This window comes from Diuraphis noxia, unplaced genomic scaffold (genome assembly GCF_037042655.1).
Source record: "Diuraphis noxia isolate RWA-SAM2 unplaced genomic scaffold, SU_Dnox_SAM2 contig0002, whole genome shotgun sequence".
Taxonomy (NCBI): domain Eukaryota; kingdom Metazoa; phylum Arthropoda; class Insecta; order Hemiptera; family Aphididae; genus Diuraphis; species Diuraphis noxia.
Window position 1 is genome coordinate 61,066,387 of NW_028301712.1, and position 22,030 is coordinate 61,088,416.

Genomic DNA, 22,030 nt, shown 5'->3' on the forward strand with positions numbered 1-22,030 from the left:
ATTATTTGGTGAAAAAAATTTACGTATTTCAAAACCTTGGCAAGAGTGTTCAATAGAATCGAATGGACAAACAAAAGATTCCCAAATGTCTAGTTTACGAAAGAAAATACATGAACATAAAAATTCGGAGGCCCATATTAAAGTAACAAACATTTTACAGCAATCTGAAAAAAAAAAACAGATAGAAAAAGGTATTAGTGAGTTACAACGGGCAAAATATTTAACGACTGAAAAAATCTTTAGAACGGTTTACAAAATAATTAAAAGTCAAAGACCATTTGTTGATTTACCGGTAGATATTGATTTACAAGTATTAAACGGGATTAGTATGGGGAACATATTACACTCAGATAAGACCTGTGCGAAAATTGCGATCCATCTGGCTACTGAAATGAAAACGATTATTTGTAAAGATATAATTTTAGACAAAAAAAAAATATCAATTTTGGTAGACGAGTCAACGACTCTTAGTAGAAAAACTACATTAGTGGTCGTTTTGCGAACATTTTTTGAAACATTTCCCGGTGAACCATATACATTTAATCTCGATTTAATTGAACTATGTAGCACTTAGTAATCTTAATGCAATGGCAGACGCTTTAGATGAACTAGGAGACTTATCGGAGTATTTGCAAAGGCGTAATATCACTCTTGTAGATGCCGATAAATCTATTAGAACAACAATTAGAGTATTTGATTCGATGGTAAGTGAGCCCGGACATAAATTAGCCGGCGCTTTAAAAGCGATTGAATTAAATATTTATAAAAATGTTCCTATTCATAATGGAAAGGTAAAACAAATTAATACGAGTCAACTATACAGAGGTTTAGCAAATAATTTAAGAAATCGGATGATAACAACTAATTCATCACATGTAAGTCAACATGAAAAAGATCAACAGGATAACATATATAATTATACAAATTTAATCGATAGTCTTAGCGTACTAGATCCAAAAAAATGGCCTACTTCCGATAATGATGAAATCGAAAATATTACATTTGGAGATGATAAAATACGTCACTTATGTCGCCACTTTCAATTAAATAAAGAAAATGATATTGTTCGGGGTTTTCAAATATTCAAATTGGAAGGAGGAAAAGAAGGTGTTCCAGACGACTTACAAATACTTTTTAAAACCGTAGCGACTATTCCGATATCTACAAGTGAGTGCGAGCGAAATTTTAGCTCAATGAATGAAATTATAACACCTCTCAGATCTTCATTAAATATTAGTACAGTCTCTGCACTCTTATTTATTAATTGTGTTGGCCCTCCACTCACTGAATTTCGTCCTGAAAAATATGTACGGTCATGGTTAGCCAAAGGTGGACATGCTGCTGATGACAATGCAAGTCGCAAACGTGACAAAAAAATTGACGACAAATATTCAGCATTATGGAAATTATTATAAACTATGTATTCAATTTGAATTGTAAATTTTTTAAGCTTAAAATTACTTAAAATAATTAAAATTAAAAATTAATATTATAATACTCATATTAATTTTTTAAACGTTCCGGTTCGTAAAATTTTTCATTTCGAGCACTGCTGGTATATGTATAATATATTGTATATATATATAAAAATATACTGCGACCAGAACACCAGGTGGCACGTGGTAGCAAATATAATAAAATAAACTCGGCACGCTGGCGTAACAGGCGGGAGCTGAGGAGATGGTCCGTCAGTCTCAACCGCGGAAAAAAGACAACACCGAGCGGCGACTCTGTCTTAGCTCGCTACGAGATTACGGCCGTATATTCATAATGCAAACAATTGTCCAGTGGATGTGTTTTATTCGCTGGTTTGCCGGTAGATCACGCTGCAGTCTTTTGGCCCTAATTTTCATGCTTGAAATACAGATTTCATACAATAAAAATAAACGAACAAAAACTCATCAAAAAGTCTCATAAAAAACAAAATTGTACATAAATTAATGTAAATGAAGACATGTATTATAAATTCGACGTTATACTAGATAAAATATACACATTAACAAATTAAGGTAAAATTATAAAATCTATAAATAATAATGGACAGTGCTGGAATATCAGCTTGTTCTTTATAAATAATATTTACATACATAATAAGTCAATAAAAATTAAAAAAAAATTAAATATATTAGTAATTCATTTTTGTTAGGTCTACCCACTAAATTGTTCTAGCATGCACAACTATAAAGCAAATGTTTGGATTACTATGTTGAAAGTTATCATGTTTAATATTAAACATTTTTCATTAAATAAATATTTTTAAATTTTTGATAGACAATTATAAGCAGAATGAATTTAAAATTGTAAAATTATACATAATATAATATCTAAATATATTTTCATGTTATGAGCAAAAATAAATTATTGTACCTACATGATAATATACTGTATGATTAAGCACTAATTATTTTTTTTTCATGATCAATTTTTGAGATTGTGGACACATCTCTTTTTTTAGGACTTTTCCTATTTTTTATAATTTTTGGTATGCACAATATAGGACATCCTGGAAATATTGAAGGAATTGCTCCATTCAATAATTTTGGCTTTTGCCACCTGTCAAAAATATATTTAGAAAGATATATTTTTACTTTGTGATCAAAGAAAATTATTTATAATAGATACCTATTTACAATAAATAAATGAAAAAATATATATGGATAATTGTATTACCTGGAATAGCTATAACTAGCTTCGTTACAGTATCTTTTATTATTTAATAATATTCATGTAAATATATATTGGTACTTAATTTAACATGATTTTTTTAGTTATTGTACAGATTGTTATTTTAAATAAAACAAATATTAAGAACATATATTATATTATTAATTTATTATTATTATTATTATTAAATGCTTTTATTTGTTAGTCTCCCTCTCAAGAACTCCAAAATCATATAATTTCTTCTTCTTTGAAATGCTTTGAACAAACAAATGAATTTGTGCTTAGTTCAATATCCCTTTTTGGTATAGCTTTTTTACATTTATCAAAATCTGGTTTTTTTTTTGTAGGAGCTTTAAACATTGAAACCTAATATAATAAATTATATTATAAGACTGTAAACTTTACAGTGTAAAGCATATGTAACCAGTGCTTGAATTGGGGAGGTTTAAGTCTTCTCTTTTAATAATATTTGAACATAGGTACCCCTTTAATTATATTCTAGTCAATAAGGTAGGTAGGTAGGTATATAATTAGTTATCTGCAGTTACATATAATTCTTTTCATTTTTGCACTACTGTACATTTTTTTTTAAAATTTAACCATTGGATGTATCCAATAATTATCATTTCAAAATGTATATATTATGATAATATTTTAATGGTTTATTTTTCTTATCCTTGCAAGTTGCATAACCAGATTTGCAATATACTATAAAACACTTAACCATCTTACACAAAAACATTCAAATAAATAGACAATTTATTATTATACTTTGATTTCGTTATGGTGAAAAATGTATTACAATATAAAATACAATTTATATTTCATTGTAGACAAAATATAATACATACCTACCTATAATATTAATATAAATAAATGGCCATAACAGACATCATCCAATTCATCACAACAGCAAACCTTCAATCCAAAATCTAGAATTAAGTTCTCTCGTTTATGTTTCTTACTGTAAATATTTAATTTAAGCTATTCATATTTTGTAAGCCCAATGGCCTATGCTGCCGAGGGCTCTTTCCTAATAAAAAAAAAAAATATATAAATAAACATTATAGTTAGGGCCAAAAGACTGTTACGCGATCTAGTGGTGAGAACCTTCTTAAAACATATTTCTTGGGACACGATTTTGATAGTCGTGCGTATACCTCTATAATCTATCGTGGTTTTAATGTATATAACTCCACAACAATTTAAAGATACCAGACCATTTTTTGTAATTAATACATTAGGTGATAAATTAAAGAAAGTACTTTATTTAAGCAATGTATGGATCTCTGAATTACCAAAGATTATTAAGACATATAACAATACATACCACAGAACAATAAAAATGAAACCTGTTGAAGTTAATAAGAATAATGAGTATGATTTACTTAATAGTGTTTATAGCTATGATATTAGTAATTCTGTACTAAAATTTGAGATAAATGATAGAGTTAGATTATCATCAATAGTTGATGTATATAGAAATAAATTGAAAACAAATTGGTCTAAGGAAATTTTTACAATTGAAAAAGTTTTTATATCAAATGTTGTTTATTATAAAATTTATGATATAGAAGGTACATTTTATGAAGAAGAATTACTGTTATCATTATTATAAATAATATAAATTGTATATTTTGTTGTTCTTGAAGTAAATTTTTTTAATAAATAACCACAATCAGAGTCTCTTTTTAAAGATCATAATCTGGCTAGAAAATGGTTATAATAATGTAGTAATTAAATTAAATTATATTCAAAGTATTAAATTGTAATATTGTATACAATATAATAAAGTATTATTTGAAACTTTTCTAATCTAAAATTGTGCACGTTTTATAAATTTAGATTCATTTAAAAATAGTTTACATTTTTGTAATTTTAATTGATGTCTAGATGTTTTGTAATTTTTAACAAAAAAATATAAGGTCGGTTTTTTAATGTTTATGTTTTTTTATGATTTTTAATGTTGATAAAAAAATAAAAGTGTCCTCAAGTGCCCCACATACTACTTACTATTGATAACTTTTAAATTGTTTTAAATTAATAATAAAAATATATTTATTAAAACTAGTACTGCATTTGGCAAGGTAACAATATTTTTAGAAGAAATTAATTGATTTTTTTCGTCTTTTAGTGAATGCAAAGAAATATTTATGCTAAAATAAATTTCTTGATTTTTGAATTGATAATATATAAATTTTACTGTATTATATACATATTCAACAATGACAACAAATTAAAAACTAGATTGTATTGTTTAGTGGATTGCATACTTAAACCACAGATTTTTTATTGATAAAAAAAGTATTAAGTATGCATTATTATTCTGAGCAAATAATGATAAATTCATAGCAGTCAGCAATATCAATTCAATATCAATATATCAATTCTAAATAAATTACATAATAATAAAAATGTATTTTCAGATGTTGAAAATAATTTATTAGGTTATAACAAACAAAACTAATATTATATTACATTTAATAAGTGAGTAATGATTTTATCTTTAATTATACAACATCTCCATACTGATTGCGTGATTCCCTATGTTGAGGTATCCTCGTTTGATCAGATGGTGGATAAGGTTGATTATCCCATATCGGTTGAGTATTTGATGGAGGTGGTGGCCTAAATGTTTAAAAATAATTTTCAGTATAATGTTATTTAAAAATCATAAACAAATTAAAGCAAGATATTATTTAATAATATAATGGCTATATTTTATATAGAACTAATAGAATACCTCTTTCCTTGATAAACTCAGAACTTTATAAATTAAAGACAACTATTACCATTTTTTTTTTTACGATAAGACTTATTAGAATTTGAATCTGAATACATGCTATGTAGTAATGCCACAAAACTTTGCACAAGGCGACTACCAAATTTATTTCTTAACATGAATAAAGTATATATAGGATAATAGCTTTTAAATGATTTACCTATATGCCATTTTATTTGGTTGTGTTCTATCATACTCTTGTCTATTACGCATCCTAAGTTCATCATAGGACGTAGGTGTACTATTTGCCATTGAAATTTCATTATCCTTCCTAAGTGGTAAACCTAAAATACAAATTATGTGAAATATGAGAATAATGTTATTATATTATTAATTCTACCATCATAATTCGGTCTATAATCTGTATCTAAGGAACTCATAGGTTTATGCATATCAATATTCATATCAGATTTGTAATCAGTCATAATTGTTGGCATATCAGTCTCAGATGTAACAATAGTTGGACTAATGGCAATTCTGAAAAATAAATGAAAATAATTAGACGTTATCATTGTGAGTTGTGAATGAGTTTTTGTAGCTAATTTTTAAATGTTATTCTCTTACCCTTGGAAAAGTTCACCATTTGCTTTTCCTCTGCGTTCCCTAAGAACTCGTCCAAGTTCACTATTAGGCAGTTGCATTAATTTTTCAGCACATATTGTTTGATAAGAATATTTACCAATAAGATAACCGACCAGACCGCCAAACATTACTTTTGGCCATGGACCCCATTTCACACTTCGCTTTAAATAACCTAAAAAAAAAAAAAAAACTATAATAGTACAAACTTATACTGTGAACAAAATAACATGAAAATTTTCATTTAATACATGACAAATTAATGTATTATAGTATTATAATATTTAAATGCTTTTTAGGCAATTCAGACTCATTTTTAAATGTTTCTTTAAATTTTAGTTAGTAAACCTAATACAAAATTGAAGGTGCTTATGTTGTTATTAAAAAAAGGTTTTCAAGCATAGCTTACCAGCATTGACAGCGGCATAAGAAACAGCACCTGTGATCAGCGACAACGGTAGGCTCCTCTGGAAAAAACTTTCTTTGTTGCATTCGTTCATGACTCTTGTTTCTTCAGGCGAAAACTGATAGAACTATATGACAAGAAAAAATCAAAATAAACTCAATGTAACAATACGTCTTACGGGTGCCGTTATAATACAGTTTATAGTAATTTGGAGGACTGAAAGATACATCAAAATATAACCTACCAGCGAATCTGGAGATGGTTTCTGTTGCTGTTTTGGTGCACCGGAATATAGATCTGCCATCGTTTTTCTGAATGGAGATTTATAGTAATTTTATGTTATTGTATGTAACAGATTAGTTGTTGACTGACGTCAACTACTGTTGACACTTACAAACGCACAATTTGCAGCAGTTCTGTAGTAAGTTGACTAACGTATATAGATTACTCGATTTCTGTTGAGTATAGAGCAGTTAAGTTGTATGGCGTACTATGCGTTTATGCTCACTAATCACTACTAAGAATTGTGATTCGCAAATTGTAATAAATTGTCTGAAGGCAGACAACTAGACAAGACAATATGAATATGAATGTCTAATGCAGTAATGCGTAATGTACTAATGTAGAGAGCCTGCATTCGGTTACCTGGATTGTACTGAATACTGATTGTAGAAAAAATGATAAATTTTATTATTTTTGATTTTCGAGCGCTATCTTTATTGTTGTGGATACTCCAAGCATGGAGGAGAAACGTGTCCAATGTCTATGATAACAATTGCGGATGGCCGCCGAGCGCAGCCACGATCACCGTCTTCCAAACGCTACCTAATAAATAATCTGATCACCACTCCATAATTATTCATTTCATTACTATATATACCATACAGGTATATAATATAATACTGTTTTTCAAGTACGGTCCTTTTTTTTATTCCTTTTCCCGAATCACACAAGTCGTTCCCCCTATAATGTCAATTAACCAATGTTGTTACTTGTTAGTCTGATTAAGTTTTTTTTCTGTTAGTACTTAATTTATAATTTTTTTTCTTACTTGTAGTTCACGCCGTAGTTTGTCAATTTGTCATAGTTTTTGGCGTACGATTTCCCTAGATTTGTGTAGTGTCGTCGTCGTCGCGATTTTTGATATTTAGACAATTTTTAATAAGCAATTAGATTCAATTGTTCATAAGCAGTCAAAATGTTTCATTAGTGCTTGTGTTTCGAATTACTTCATCGTACCTCCGGCAATGAATAGTTTTACAAAAAACGTAAGTGTTTCAATCATTTTTATCCGGTTTATTTTAATATTTATTTTGATTAAAAAGATAGGTGAATATAGAATATTTTAAAAAATTAAACCGACTTGATGTTTTTCGACATACCCCGAAATAAAAAAGTTAAAAAAATAATTAATAAAAGTTTAATTATTATCTTGTTTGAACATCCTTTACCTAGGTTTGAGCTTAAATTTTCCTAATCTAGCTATAGCAATACATTTAAAAGTTATCAAAATATGAATACAGCTATTATATACTTGGGAGGAGATAAGTTAGGTTGATGTACCGATTAATGTTTATTTTAAAAATTTTGAAAATTGTACTTATTCAAAAATGTTGTTAACATATATCTTGTGGACCACCAGTATTAAAAGACAAAAATGTAGTTAGTGTCATAAAATAACAGAATTCCCATGTTTTTTTGTATACTTGCTTAATTGAAATATGTGAACATTAGTTAACAACACTGATTGATAAGTAGGTATTGAATATTAGCTAGCTTCGGTAGTAGTTTCCATATAAATTGAGTAACTTAATATTTATTTATTTGCTGTTTATATTTTTTTCAAACATTAAATACAACAATTAAAGCATTGACTCATATTTCATTTGTAACTTATTATTATTTTAATTATTAGTTATTAAATAACTAGTATCTGGAGTTGTTTAATAGCATTTTGGCCTTAAATTTTTTTAAATAATATTTGTAAATACAACTTTTTTTCATTAATATATTTATACACTGTAAAACACAATTAATTTTACCTATTGTAAAAATGATAGTTACCATTGTTAATATCCTTTTAAATAATAACTACCTATCAGAATTATATATTACTATTTTTCCTTGTCATATGAAACGGAGGTTTTACTTTATTTTCTTATCTGTTTATGAACGATGGTTCACTGTACCTACCTGTTTTTTACAATTTCGGTGTGAGATAAGAAAACTGTATTTCTAAGCTTGCCTAAATTATTGAATAGTATTTTATTAAAATATACTTTATTAAAATATTAAAATACCAAAGTCGTTTAATGAATTGGTATGTATTAATGTTTAGGTTTATCATAGCTGATTAAATGGCATCTAGAGATAAACAATCACAATATGTGGATGGTCGACGTACCTGTCCACGGTACAGTGGACCTGCTCCCAGCAACGGTGACTATGCTTATGCATATTATGAGCATGGTCCTCATGGGTCGAAACCACATGCATGTTCAAAACATAGTTATATCAACCGATATGGACGTGAAGAAAATATATATGAAGAGATTGGAACATCAAAACTTGATGAAGAAGTTAGATATGTCCATTCAAAACATTTACAGGCAAGTGTTTTTTTATCAACATGATACCCACAACTTTAATGTATAATTATATGTTTTTTTTGTTTTAGGTTTTGGATGAATTAAATTTATCAATGGAAGCTATGATAATGCCTGATAATGGTGCATGTTTAAACAATAATGGTTCATCTGGCCTCAATCTAGGAACTTCAAGAGATGGGTCACCTGTGAATTTGAGTGTAGATAGTGGGGTAGCTTGTGATGCTAGCAGTTGTGGCACAAATAGTTTAAGCCGGCCTCGTAAATCTCATTTTAGCACAAAACGGTTTTGGAACAAAATGCCTACATTGATTTCACCCAGTCCGAGTAAAACATCACTTCCAGGTTAGTTAATTAATTTTTATTTTTTTAGACCTATTAATTGTAAACTTTACTTTATATTTTACAATATTGACATTGTATATTCACTTTATTCCATAAATATCATTATGCTCAAATCAAGAAAATATGAAACATTACTGATAAGACCTAAAATTATTGATTAAACTTAATATTCACAAATTTATATTAATTAATTTGATTAGTATTTATAAAATACATACATAGTATTACAACATCTTTTTCTAAAACTATTATTGTTTAACAAAAATTAGGTTAATCAACTATTGACAGCATAATTAATAAATACAAATATTTTGCAATGAATGGTAAAAGTATTTTGTTTCAATTATTGTCTAAGGGCCCGTATTACAATAGTTGAACTCCGGTTAAACCACGGAATTCGGCTGGTAAAATCAGTTGTTCAAGCATATTAACCGAGGTTTAAACTATGATTGGAAAACGGGTCTTTAGTGATGCCTATATTTTTTTTTTTTATCATTGATAAAAAATAAAATAAATTTAGTCTATGCGAATATTAAAAATAATATAACATAAGAACAATATTAAAAAATAAATAATTATTGAGATTACCCCACACATTGGTTAAACAATTTTTTTATATTTATAGTACTTGCAATTAACCATCTAGTGATGTTAAATTTCACTTGGATTTATTTATCGTGTTGATTAATTGATTTGTAATTGTGGTAAAGGTATTCCCATGCTACCTAATTTATATTGTTTTACATTAATATCTTAATTTTCAAATAATTAATCTTAATATCTCATTTAAAATGATGGTTTCAAATTGGTCCTTTATTCCTTTTTTTTACAAGAAATAATTGTAAAGAAGATGACATTTCTGAACCAATTTGGTTTATTGCTTATAAAAATGTTTATGCCGATTCACTGTTTCCAAATTTAACATAAGTGTTTTTGCATATTAAGTTTTTTTTATTACTTTTCAGTAAAGTAATTTGTATTTTAATAGTTTATTGTAGTCAAAAATTAAGTGTGATTATATCATACAAATAATTTATAGTACTAACCAATATTGTATCAATTATGTTATGTGGTATTACAAAATTAAGTGTTATATTTTTCGGTACTTTAGTAGAGACTTAATAAAAACCCCAAAAATGCCTTAAAAACTATATAAATTATTAAAATTAAATTAACTAATAAATCAAGTAAAAAATGTTAGTTTCAAACAATTTAAATGAGTCTGAGTATAATAAATGTATATAATAATAATTTGATAAGACTTAGTTTTAAAGAAATAAAAGAATAATAATAAAAAAAAAAATGTGCCTATCTGAATATTCCATTTGAAAAACAGATGAGTCAGTGCGATGGCGACAAAATTCTTGGGATGAAGTAACACAATCAACCACTATTAATGAGCGTCATACTCCTTCACAAAAAAGTTCAAGTTCTGACAGAGATCCAGAACTTTCATCTGAAGAAGAAAGTAACAAGTATGTAGTTAGTTTTTTTCTGTGATTCTATTAATTGTTTTTTTTTTCATATTTCAAATTTTTATTAACAGGAGTTATGATACTAGAAACAATGTTTCTAAGACATTAAGATGGACAAAAAACCCTCCATCCCCAGATCCACCTTCTAGTCCAGGTTTATTATCGAGATGGTTTTCATTAAGAAGATGCTCACAATACGATCTAGATGTTCGGCCAAATAGCAAAATGCCTCTATTACCAGAGGTATGTTAATATTGTCATTTTATATCTAAATATTATGTTCATTCTTTCCATAAAAAAAATATTCTATTAGGTATAGGGTTAGATGCTATAGAAATATATTATTTATAATATTTTATTTTAAATTAATTTTTATATTTTTAGGTTGAAGAAGACTGTTTTTCTAGAAGACTTATTCCACCAAGTCTTCCACCAGCACCTCCTGATATTTCTGAACAAGAACTAAGACGTAGATATATTGTTGATGATATAGTTAGAAGTGAAAATTCATATTTAGCTACTCTTCATAGACTTGTGAATGTAAGTTAATAATGAAGTTATTAAGTATATATTTATCTCAAAGTTGCATATTTTATGATATTAGGATTACAAAAAGCCTCTAGAACAAAGTATGCCATCAATTTTAAGTCAGTCAAAAATTTCAATACTATTTCATCGAGTTCCAGAGATACTACAGTGCCATACATTATTTAGAATAGCATTAGCTGAAGCTGTTGCAAATTGGGATCGTGATCATAGAATTGGTGATGTTTTTGTTGGATCTTTTAGTAAAGCTATTGTATTGGATATATATAGTGGGTTTATAAACAATTTTTTAAATGCAATGGAATTGGCAAAAACTGAAACCAAAAGAAAAGCATCTCTTGCAGAATTTTTTAAAGTTAGTACTTATTTGTATATTATTCTTCTATTGAATATATAATTTTTTTTTTTTTTTAAGAATCGACAAGAAGCATCCCATGACCGTCTTTCATTTTATAGCTTAATGGTTAAACCTGTACAACGATTTCCACAGTTCATTCTTTTCCTCCAGGTTTGTATTTCACATTATGATTTTAATATGTTTTTATTACATGCTTATTTTTTATTTTTAGGATTTATTACATAATACAGGTTATGGTCATCCTGATAGAATGTCTTTACAGTTAGCATTAACTCAATTAGAATCATTAGCAGAAATGCTCAATGAAAGGAAACGTGAGAGTGAGCAAGCTCAAGCATTTAAAGAAATGTTAAAGTCTGTGTCTAGTAAGTTAGCTGTTCGTCCAATAGCAGACAGCAACAGATGTCTTCTAAGACAAGATGATGTTACTCAAATAGTGAGATCTTTATAAAAAATATACATTTTTAAATTTTATTACTTTTTTAAATTCATCATATTCATTAAAATTATAGGAAATTAATCATGGAGATGTCATTGGAAAATGTAAACCACGACGCCTATTATTATTAAATGATTTGCTTGTATGTGTCTCTGTCAATAACAAAGATGATTCCAGTAGTACGTCGCAAAAAAGATTAACTTTCAAATGGAGTTTTCCAATTGCTGAAATTCAAGTATGTTACAGTTATTTTATTTCTTACTCTTATTATAATAATTTTAAATTTATATTTTTTTTATAGGTCATTGACACATTGTCATTACCTAGTGTTTCACGTACAATCGCTGGAAGTGCAGCATCACATAATAGTATCACAACAGACAATTTATGTAATGAAATGAATCATCTAATGCATGATTATCAAGTAATCAGTCGTATTGTTGAATTAGCGTCAACATTAAAAGGCACATATTTGGTTAGTTTTAATTTCAGATTACAATTTTAATATACATTTTTAAATTAATTGTTAATAATTTATTTTTACAAAATCATGTTTTTTGTTTTTAGGATCTTGCTCCAGATCATTTAAAAGGAGTGTTAAATGCAATACAGTGTGAAGTGCAATACAAAGGAGATCAGGTAGCATGGATGGATTCCTGTTGTCTCCAATTATTTATTAACCGACAAGGGTACACTTTTCAAATGGAAAATCCCGATTTACGTAAAGGGTGGATCACTGGTAAATTCTAGAATAATAATTTTTTTTTTACTTTTCCAATTTTTTAAAATTTTTATAGAATTAAGGCTTGCTCGTTTGGCTCTCGATCCAAATAATTCTCCAGCTTGGGAAGTTCCTGATCAAGAGTTGATGCGCCCTATGACAAAAATGCCTTTATTTGTAGGCGCTCATCCTATAACTTCATCTAGCAAACAAGCAGAGGTAATGTTAAAATTTAATTAATACAATTGTACCTATTTTTAATTGTATAACATTGACCATGCAGGTGACTTGTGGATGTTTTTATTCTTCTGGCTGTGGTAAATTTTCATATCTGTGGGTGTGCACTACCAATATTCCAATGAATACACATATAGCCATCATGTCTGTTAATAATACTTGCATTCTAAAACAAATCACAACTCTAGATTTACCACAAACCATTGTAACCGCTATAGAATATGTCAGAGCCTCTGATACAGTTTGGATGGGTACCAATCATAAAAGGTAACTTAAGTGTTTCTATTTCTATTTTCTAAGAAATATTATTTATGGTTAGTAATTTTTTTTTTGTTTTTTTTAGTATTTTGATATTTAATACTGCTGACATGTCAGAAGAAGCAAGTATTTCATTACCGGGTGAAGACGAGAGCCTCAGAGTCACAGCAATCAAACATCATTGTGATACTGTATTTGTAGCTTTATCAAATGGCTCATTGCTACTTTATAGAAGAGGTAACCAGTCTAAAGAACCAGAGATTGTGGTTTTGGGCCCTGATGCGCCTATAACATGTATATTACCTATTAATTTATCATTATACGTGGCATGTGGTAAACAAGTGTTTGTTATGAGTGCCATCACTGGAGAACTTCAAGTAAATATGAAAATAAATAATATAAAATTAGTTGTACTAAATGAGAAATTTCAATTTTTGTTTAGAAAAATTTTACCATTCATCATGGAAAAAATGTTAATCTTTTGGCTCATTCTGGTGTTGGACTTTGGCTTTCGCTAATGAATTCAACAACTGTTTGTTTATACCATACTGAAACATTTAAACATTTACAGGTAATTCAATTTTTTTTTATAGTGTTTATAAAAAATTATATTTGTAATTTTCGTTTAAAATGATAATAATTGCTTAAAATTAATTTTTTCTTGTATTATGATTATTCCAGGATATTAATATTGCATCAAATGTTATAAGATTAAAAGGCACTGCTACACCAGTTAATGTTACTGCACTTATGGCTTGTAAAGGTCTCCTATGGGTTGGAACTGATGCTGGTATTAGCTTAACTGTTCCATTACCTCGTTTAGAAGGTGTACCTATAATCAGTGGTAAAGTAAATGTTTCTTATCATGGACATACCGGTCCGATATCTATTTTGGTGCCATTACAAGATCCACCTACTGTTCTGAAACGCCCACCTTCAAAAACATTAGCTAGTGATATTTATGATTTGTATGGCCGTTTAATGTGTGTCAAAGACTATGATAAAAATGAAGACGCTTTAAATTCAAGTCGGTGGTCTTTGCGATCAACTGATGAATCATCAGCAGTACAACTTGCCAGATCATCAGATGTATCAAAAAAAGATTTCACTTTAGTAACAGTATCTTGTGGACGTGGCTATGTCAATTATCAGCAACCGTGTTGTTCAACTATTGAAAATAATGCCTACATAATACTTTGGGAGATTAAGTTATAAATGTAAGTAGGTAATGGTGACTTAATTTTAATAGTTATTGAGTTGTAGGTAACTCGTTATCTTTAACCTACAGGGTGTTTCTGAAATTGATAATGTAATAATTTAGAACATATTTGTATTGCAAAAACAATTAAAAACTAATTTAATTTATCTACAAAATCATATACCTACTTAAAAATTAACATTTAATTAATAATTATTATACGTTGAAAGCTGGTATTAAGTAGGAATTAACTCTAATATTAAAACTAACCTTTATATTTATATAAAAAAAATTAATTCCAAATTCTATTATTTACTTTTATGCTTTCTAAATACATATTATATACTAACACATTTCATGAAACACCTTTTTGAAACCAAATGACCATTTTATCTTGCCAAATCAAAATATTCTTCTTCCTTAGAGCTGTATACTATAGTTGTATATAATATTAAGTATAGACTTAAGTATTCAATTAAATAGTAATATTTAAATGAAAACATTGCTGTGAAAAGAGTAATTTTTTTATTTTATAAATAATCTGAGTATTTAACATTTTCTTATTTTCTCATTTTGTTGTTTTATCTTATTTATCTTATAATATAAACTCTATTATTGACTTTATACAAAAATTTAATTTTTGATAGTTTTCTTCTTGTATCTATTATGAAATAATAATAATTAATTTTTATAAACAGACCATCAGTTCATCATATTCCTTTCAATTTTTATGACAATAAAAATAATTGCAATTTAACACTTCATATTGCCTCCCAAAAAAATGTTCATAAATATTTTCCTTCATAATCAGTCCTTTAGTATTGTCATTGATTATAGAATAATCTTATATTAATGGTATTATTAATTATTATTTTAGCTAAATTAGGACTTCAACATTTTTAACTGCTCAATAGTTATTCTCAACTCCACAATTATTACTTCTATTATTTTAAATTTTCTAAGTATGATATAAACAGCTTTAATGCCTTGAATTTGTTGATTATAGATAGTTAATACTTAATATATAATTATAAGTATTTAAGATAGTAATCATTAGTATATTTATATACAATTAATAACTATATGATTAAAAATGATTAATACATTTATTCCAATAACAAGAAAACAATACAAATGTATAGGTAATTTTGATTAGAACATTATTATTTATACTGTAATCTATTATTAGATTATTTACTATGCATAAATTCCAGTATTACACTACTATGCTAACATATTTTTCCCAATTTGAATACTTGAATTAAGTATTTTGAAGTATTAACCAGTTTTGTAAATCTTTACTTATTATTTTACTTATACTGTCCTTTGTTGAAAGTATTCAAAGGTTCAACAACATAAGATAGTATTTCATGTCATCATAAATTGTAAAAATGAATTATTATTATTTATAACACATATATGTTTAGTATTTAACAGCTCATTACTCTTATGATTGAATCTTCTTTTACCTTAATTTATATAAGTGTATTATCAAATATACTATATATTATTCTAAATTTTTTAAAGCAATATTATTTATATGAGGCTTTTTGCCATTGAATGATTAGTATAATTAGTTAAAACATTTTTTTTTTTTGTCCATTTTATTACAACCTGTTTGCTCTCATTGCTACTTGTACCTTAAATTTCTTTAAGCTCTTGAAGTTACAGATACTAATATGTAGTGTATAAGTGTTTACCCATATTTAATACTGTGATATACTTATTACTATTCATCCAAATGCTTTTAAATCATTATAATATAATATGTACATTGTAATATTATCATAGTTATTAACTTAAAGTTTTGTATTATTTTTTATTACTATACCTATTATCTAAGGCAATGACAAACTGTATTTTACGATATTAATATTTCATCCGATGCACATTTGTCACTTACTATTAGTGCTAATAATAATATTACATATATTTTACATATATATATATATGTAAACAATTTGTGTTTCTTCCTAGATACTGCGCCAAACTTTTAGTTTTATCATTAAACACATACAAAGATATATATATTAACATATTAATATAATACATTTAGTCAATTAAGTACAAATTAAGAAACAGATAAACACAACTCGCACACATGCATAAACATATTATCATGAGTAAAAAATGGCTTTTTACGTCAGTATAATAGCTGTAGATGTTTGCAACGTTAACTAATGTATAGATTGTTAAACACAAAACAATTATAAAGCTATGTTCTCTTTACTTGTTACAAATCACCATAATATTACTTGACTAATTTTTACCCTCACTCATTTATCTGTCAATGTATATTGTATAGTAAAAAAATATAGTGTTTGCTCGATATTTCTGTACACACAACAAAACTGTATCTGTAATTGCTTATAAAAAGTATCGATTATATACTATTACTACTACTACTACTACTACCACTACTACCACTAATGTTATATAGTGGATCATATTTACATTTATTATAATTGTTTGTATTTAAATGATTACCTTTCATGTTGTAAAAGAATGGTATTTTGAGATTTGTATTTAATTTTTTTTTTTTATCGCTTTTTATATATGCATTTTATTTGTTTTTCTTTTGTTCTGCCGTCTTGAAGAAAAGATTATATATATTATTTTATATTATATTTTTATTAAATTACACCCATTATATTACTATATTTCTATTTCGTAGTACATAATTTAATACAATATGTACTACTTCTAATGTCTATTTGAACGAGCTGTGTCTACTATGTATATCAAAGTCGAGAAACGAAAGTTTTAATCATATATTATAATAACTAAATATACCTATATATATAATTTTTTTTTTACGTTAATATGATAAGTTATAATTACCGAATATGGTTGTAATATTGGTAAAATTGTATACACTATAAGTGATTATAATTTAAACCAATTTAGTTTTAAACGATTTTATTTGTAAAAATAAATTCTTTTGTATTTTGTGTAAAAAAAAAAGAATAAATATATGTTTTTTCCTTTTAATTATTAAAATTTATAGTAATAATAAAATTATGTTCGTCTTGACGTTCATAATTATTTGTTTCTTCACCCTTTATATAGTATGTAGGATATCTTGCAGTGTTCGTTCTTGCATGCCTATAAATTATAATAGATTATTAGATAACTTGATAATTGGCACCTTGTGATATTCATTTTACACTTATACAATTATTATATTTGGTAAATATTTGATATACAATCGTAAATTGCTTTTTTTAGTTTACATTTTACCCATGGAAGAGGAGGGAGAGGGAGAGGGAGAGGGTAAGGGTAAATATATTATATAATATATTTTACAAGCTGTAAAAATATTCTAGAATAATTATACCACAGGTGGGAGAGGGAGGTAAAAACAGTGGCATCTGTGAGGTTCACATAAGGTGCATACAAAATATATATGATACCTATGTAAAATTGTAAAAATATTAATTTTCTTTAGGTACCTACATATTAAAATAATGTACTTATCTAAATTAAATTTTTTTAAGCTTTTTACCACAATAAAATATAAGTATAAATATAAATTAGAAAAAAATAACTAATTATTAATTGGGTACCTAATTATTATTGTCTTATGTATGTAAAAAACACAATATCATACTAATTATAATTTATTATTGGAGCTGTACAATTATTACACGTCTATTCACATTACAATCAGTATTTTTAATATAAATTAGTATTATATAAAATCAGTTATGTTTTTAAAGACTAAATCTATATGTCAGTCTTTTTTTTTTGTATAAACACTTATATAACTTCATCGTTTAAATTAGACATTTCATACTTTTTTCAATAGACATCATAGTTAATGAATTTGACTTTCTTCTACCATTGTATTTCTAATGAATGTTTTAATTCTTTAAATACTTGAGAATGATATCTTTGCTTCAGCCGATGTCATTGGAATTGTTGCAGTTATTAATATAAATTTATACGATTATGAAAACACTGACAATAAAGAATTTTTAATAAATTTACTGGCGCTGGCTCGTCACAAAAATCGATTCACTTATATGTTAATTTTAATTCAGTTTCAAGTTTATTGTTATCAAAAGCGGGATAATATTCAATTGTTTTATTGAAATGTTGTGGAAAATGTTTTCCATGTGTAGGAAAATTCGAGCATTTAAATAAATAAGAAACAAATATAAGAACTTTGTGCTCGAACTGGTTCTGAACGCTATTATAACTCTTAAGCAGAGCGCGCGGGGGTCTAGTTGACCAAAAATAAAACATATATATTACAAAACATCATTTGTTTATATTTCTATTTTCTATGTTTAGGAGATAGTTTTTATGATAATGTTTAAACGATTTTCGTTAAGTATAAAGTTTTAAAATATGTCAAACAGCTTCAAAATGGAAGCGGACATATTTAAAAATATGAAAAATTAGAATAAAACAAATTCTGTTAAAATAAAATTTTATTTACTGTCCTAAAAATAAGATTTTCAAGTTAAAATATTTTTCTTATAAACCAACATTTTATAAGGTATGACATTTTTAGGTTTGTTTTTTTTTCGTAACATCATTTTTAGTAACATAGTTTTGTATTTATTTTTATTTTATCTTTTATCATTCCATTTTTTTCCATTTTTATGTATCATAATAGTAACCAATTATTTCTTTGAATTTAAAAATGGAACTTTCTGTACATATGTTAAGCATTTTTTTAAATGAGGTCTGATAGATTTAGACGCCCACACGACTGAACGTTAAAAAGAGGCTTGTACTGACGTACTTGATTAAGGGTTAATAAAAACATCATATATTTCCTTTGAAATTCCTGCATTCCTTGAAATCTTTGGGTCGTTTGATCTTTTTTTTTTTATGTTAAAACGTCTTTAGACATTTCATTTGAAAACTTATGTATTTAATTTTTAATGTTTTCTTTAAATTTTTTTATTGTGTCATTAACTTGAACTGGACATTGGCCATCAATTCGTGTTTGTAATTTATGTTGTATAAAATGTCAACATGTGGCACTAAACGATGAAATACATTCAACCAAAATATAAATTTATCATGATTCAACAATCAACGTAACGCTCCTGCTTGATTAATTGCGATGTTTTGGTTATATTTTCAATCTCTTCGAAACATTTTACAATTGATCCACGATTTTCATAAACAGTGTTAATTTTACAAAGTTTCACCTAGTACTTGAAGAGCGTGGACTTCTGAAATTCTGAGGTTATCGATTTTATCCAAAATAGTCTCTCTTTGAGGGAGATTTAAAAAAAAAATTGTTATGTCTGTCAAATTAGAAAAAAATTCGAACATCGCGATTTTGTGTAGTGGCTTTACTTAAAATCCAATTAAATTTATGTGCATAACAATGAACAAAATGAGCATATTATTTTATAGGTATCTTCTCATCAGTTATTTCTAATAAGTTTTTGCACACCGGAGAATCGGGCACTTATAACGGCGGCGGTACCGTTGTAACTTTGTGAAATAAATTTATCAGTATTTTTTGATAATATTGTTAAAGTTATATTTTATACAGTTAGGTAATGACATTGGATCATGTTTCGAGGAAATGAAAAAAACCAAAAATCTTGTAACTGATGTACCATCAAATAAAATATATCTATAAACTATAGATATTTTAAATTGAGATGTCTGTCTCATGAGCAATTACAAAAAAAAAAAAAAACAGACTGTTGTATTCAATTGTTTATATTCCGGCGTAGGTATTACCAAACAATATAAGTAGGTACAATACAACATATAATTTCGAATAACTTAAGAAAAACGTTTAAAAATTGCTGACTTTTAAATATGCATTTAATATAATTATGCATCTGCTATAATATCTATTTCTGAACTAAAATTAATCAATCCGCGAATTTTACCAGGATTTACAGAATCAGATTTCGTGTTGTGTCCACGAAGAGTTAACTTAAAATCCCACAAAACTTAATGCAGTCAATTATTTTTGATAAAATGTAATTATATAAAGGTTATGGACTACAGTTTAATTTTATTTTTTTATCGACAATTGGTGTGCACTTGAAAGTTGTTGGCTAATATATCTTGTTTTCCTAGAAGATTTAAACTTAAATATGAATTAATGTAAGAAGTTTAAAAGTTTTTCATGCATTTTGATTTTCAAACTTAAATTAGCTAAATCATTTATAGGTACCATTTTGTACCCAATTATTATCACTATAGATCCCACAATAAAATATATAAGGAAAACAAAAAGACGATTTACTTTAGAACATCAGCATGACCATTCATGATGCTTGTAAATTTCACAATTAGAACTTCGTTGGAATTTTATAGATTTAGACTTTGTATTTTGAGAAATATTTAAATTAAGGTTGGCCTACCTTCATTTTTTATTTAATTTTTTTTTCAGAAGATAAAGTTGAAAAGCAGATATTTAACAAATATTCAACAGGAACCATATATTATAATATGGATAGTTACAAACACAAAATTAAAATTTGTAACTATTACAATTATCCAAGAAAAATAGTTAGTAAAAAGTTTAAAAAATAACAATCATATTTCGATATTTGTATAAAGAATGAACACGAATCATAGCCGGTCGACGAAACTAATGACGAATTGGCGAATACAAATGATCACAATATCACATCACAACATTATAAATAGTCAGTGAAGAGATGAATACTCAGAATACTGTTCCATATATAGTTGTTATATAGATGAACTAGAGTGCGGGACGTATTTTAGATTCTGAGCGGAGCGAGGAATGTATTGATTTTACAATGATGGGTGATTTTTTTTTCTATCCACCATGCAATTTTCAAAAAATTTCGACTTAAGTTGAACTATTTATAGGTATTTGCAATTTTCGATCATTATTAGTTTTTTTTAAATTAATATCGATAAAAACCTTGATAAAAATGTATTTGTAATGTATTAAGTAAAAAAGCTTGAAAATTTAATACAAGGCTCCTAACATATTGTTACAATAGAAGATAAAAGAACATTTTAATTTTTCAACTTTTTAGTTTTTCTTTCTATTAATGTCACTAAAATGTTAGTGGTTGGGTCAAAAAGTTTCAAAATTTAACATTAGGCTTCCAACATATTGTTTCAATAGCAGTTGAAAAACATTAAAAACACATAGGTTCGATTTTTTTTTATAAACATTTAAAGTTCAAATTTTGACTAAATACGTAAAAATTACGGCAATGTTCAAATTATCTTAGATAGAAATTCATAAAAGTTTTTCTTTTTAGATCTAAGATTTGAAAATTGAATACAAGGCTCATAATATATTTTTACAATAGCAGTTGAAAAATAAAAGAAATATATAGTCACAATTTTTTTTATAAGCATTCAAAGTTTGAATTTTGACAACATACGTAAAAATCACGAACATTTGCAAATTATTTTAAGCTAGAAATTCATAAAAAATTGTCT

The 22,030-nt window shown here is 26.7% G+C and overlaps 3 protein-coding genes across 3 annotated transcripts; 2 read left to right on the top strand and 1 right to left on the bottom strand.

The window, feature by feature from the left end:
* The first annotated feature begins 587 nt into the window (after positions 1-587).
* LOC149058747 (E3 SUMO-protein ligase KIAA1586-like) lies at positions 588-1,415 on the top strand. Its single transcript, XM_089218454.1, has one exon. It carries the CDS (start codon positions 588-590, stop codon positions 1,413-1,415), a length of 828 nt encoding a protein of 275 aa, XP_089074580.1.
* A 3,668-nt stretch (positions 1,416-5,083) lies between these two features.
* Positions 5,084-7,091, bottom strand: asrij (OCIA domain-containing protein asrij). Its single transcript, XM_015511565.2, has 7 exons — positions 6,826-7,091; positions 6,676-6,742; positions 6,435-6,558; positions 6,011-6,200; positions 5,787-5,923; positions 5,607-5,730; positions 5,084-5,292 (listed from the first exon to the last, which is right to left on the bottom strand). The coding sequence occupies exons 2-7, from the start codon at positions 6,733-6,735 to the stop codon at positions 5,175-5,177; spliced, it is 753 nt and encodes a 250-aa protein (XP_015367051.1). The 5' UTR covers positions 6,736-6,742; positions 6,826-7,091; the 3' UTR covers positions 5,084-5,174.
* A 232-nt stretch (positions 7,092-7,323) lies between these two features.
* LOC107163937 (rho guanine nucleotide exchange factor 10-like) lies at positions 7,324-17,605 on the top strand. The gene is made up of 17 exons (XM_015511582.2): positions 7,324-7,699; positions 8,770-9,040; positions 9,109-9,382; positions 10,719-10,857; positions 10,929-11,100; positions 11,242-11,397; positions 11,462-11,758; positions 11,819-11,911; positions 11,973-12,197; positions 12,274-12,435; positions 12,502-12,675; positions 12,768-12,939; positions 12,998-13,140; positions 13,205-13,425; positions 13,502-13,793; positions 13,859-13,987; positions 14,098-17,605. Exons 2-17 carry the CDS (start codon positions 8,789-8,791, stop codon positions 14,629-14,631), a joined length of 3,435 nt encoding a protein of 1,144 aa, XP_015367068.1. The 5' UTR covers positions 7,324-7,699; positions 8,770-8,788; the 3' UTR covers positions 14,632-17,605.
* The last annotated feature ends 4,425 nt before the right edge of the window (positions 17,606-22,030 follow it).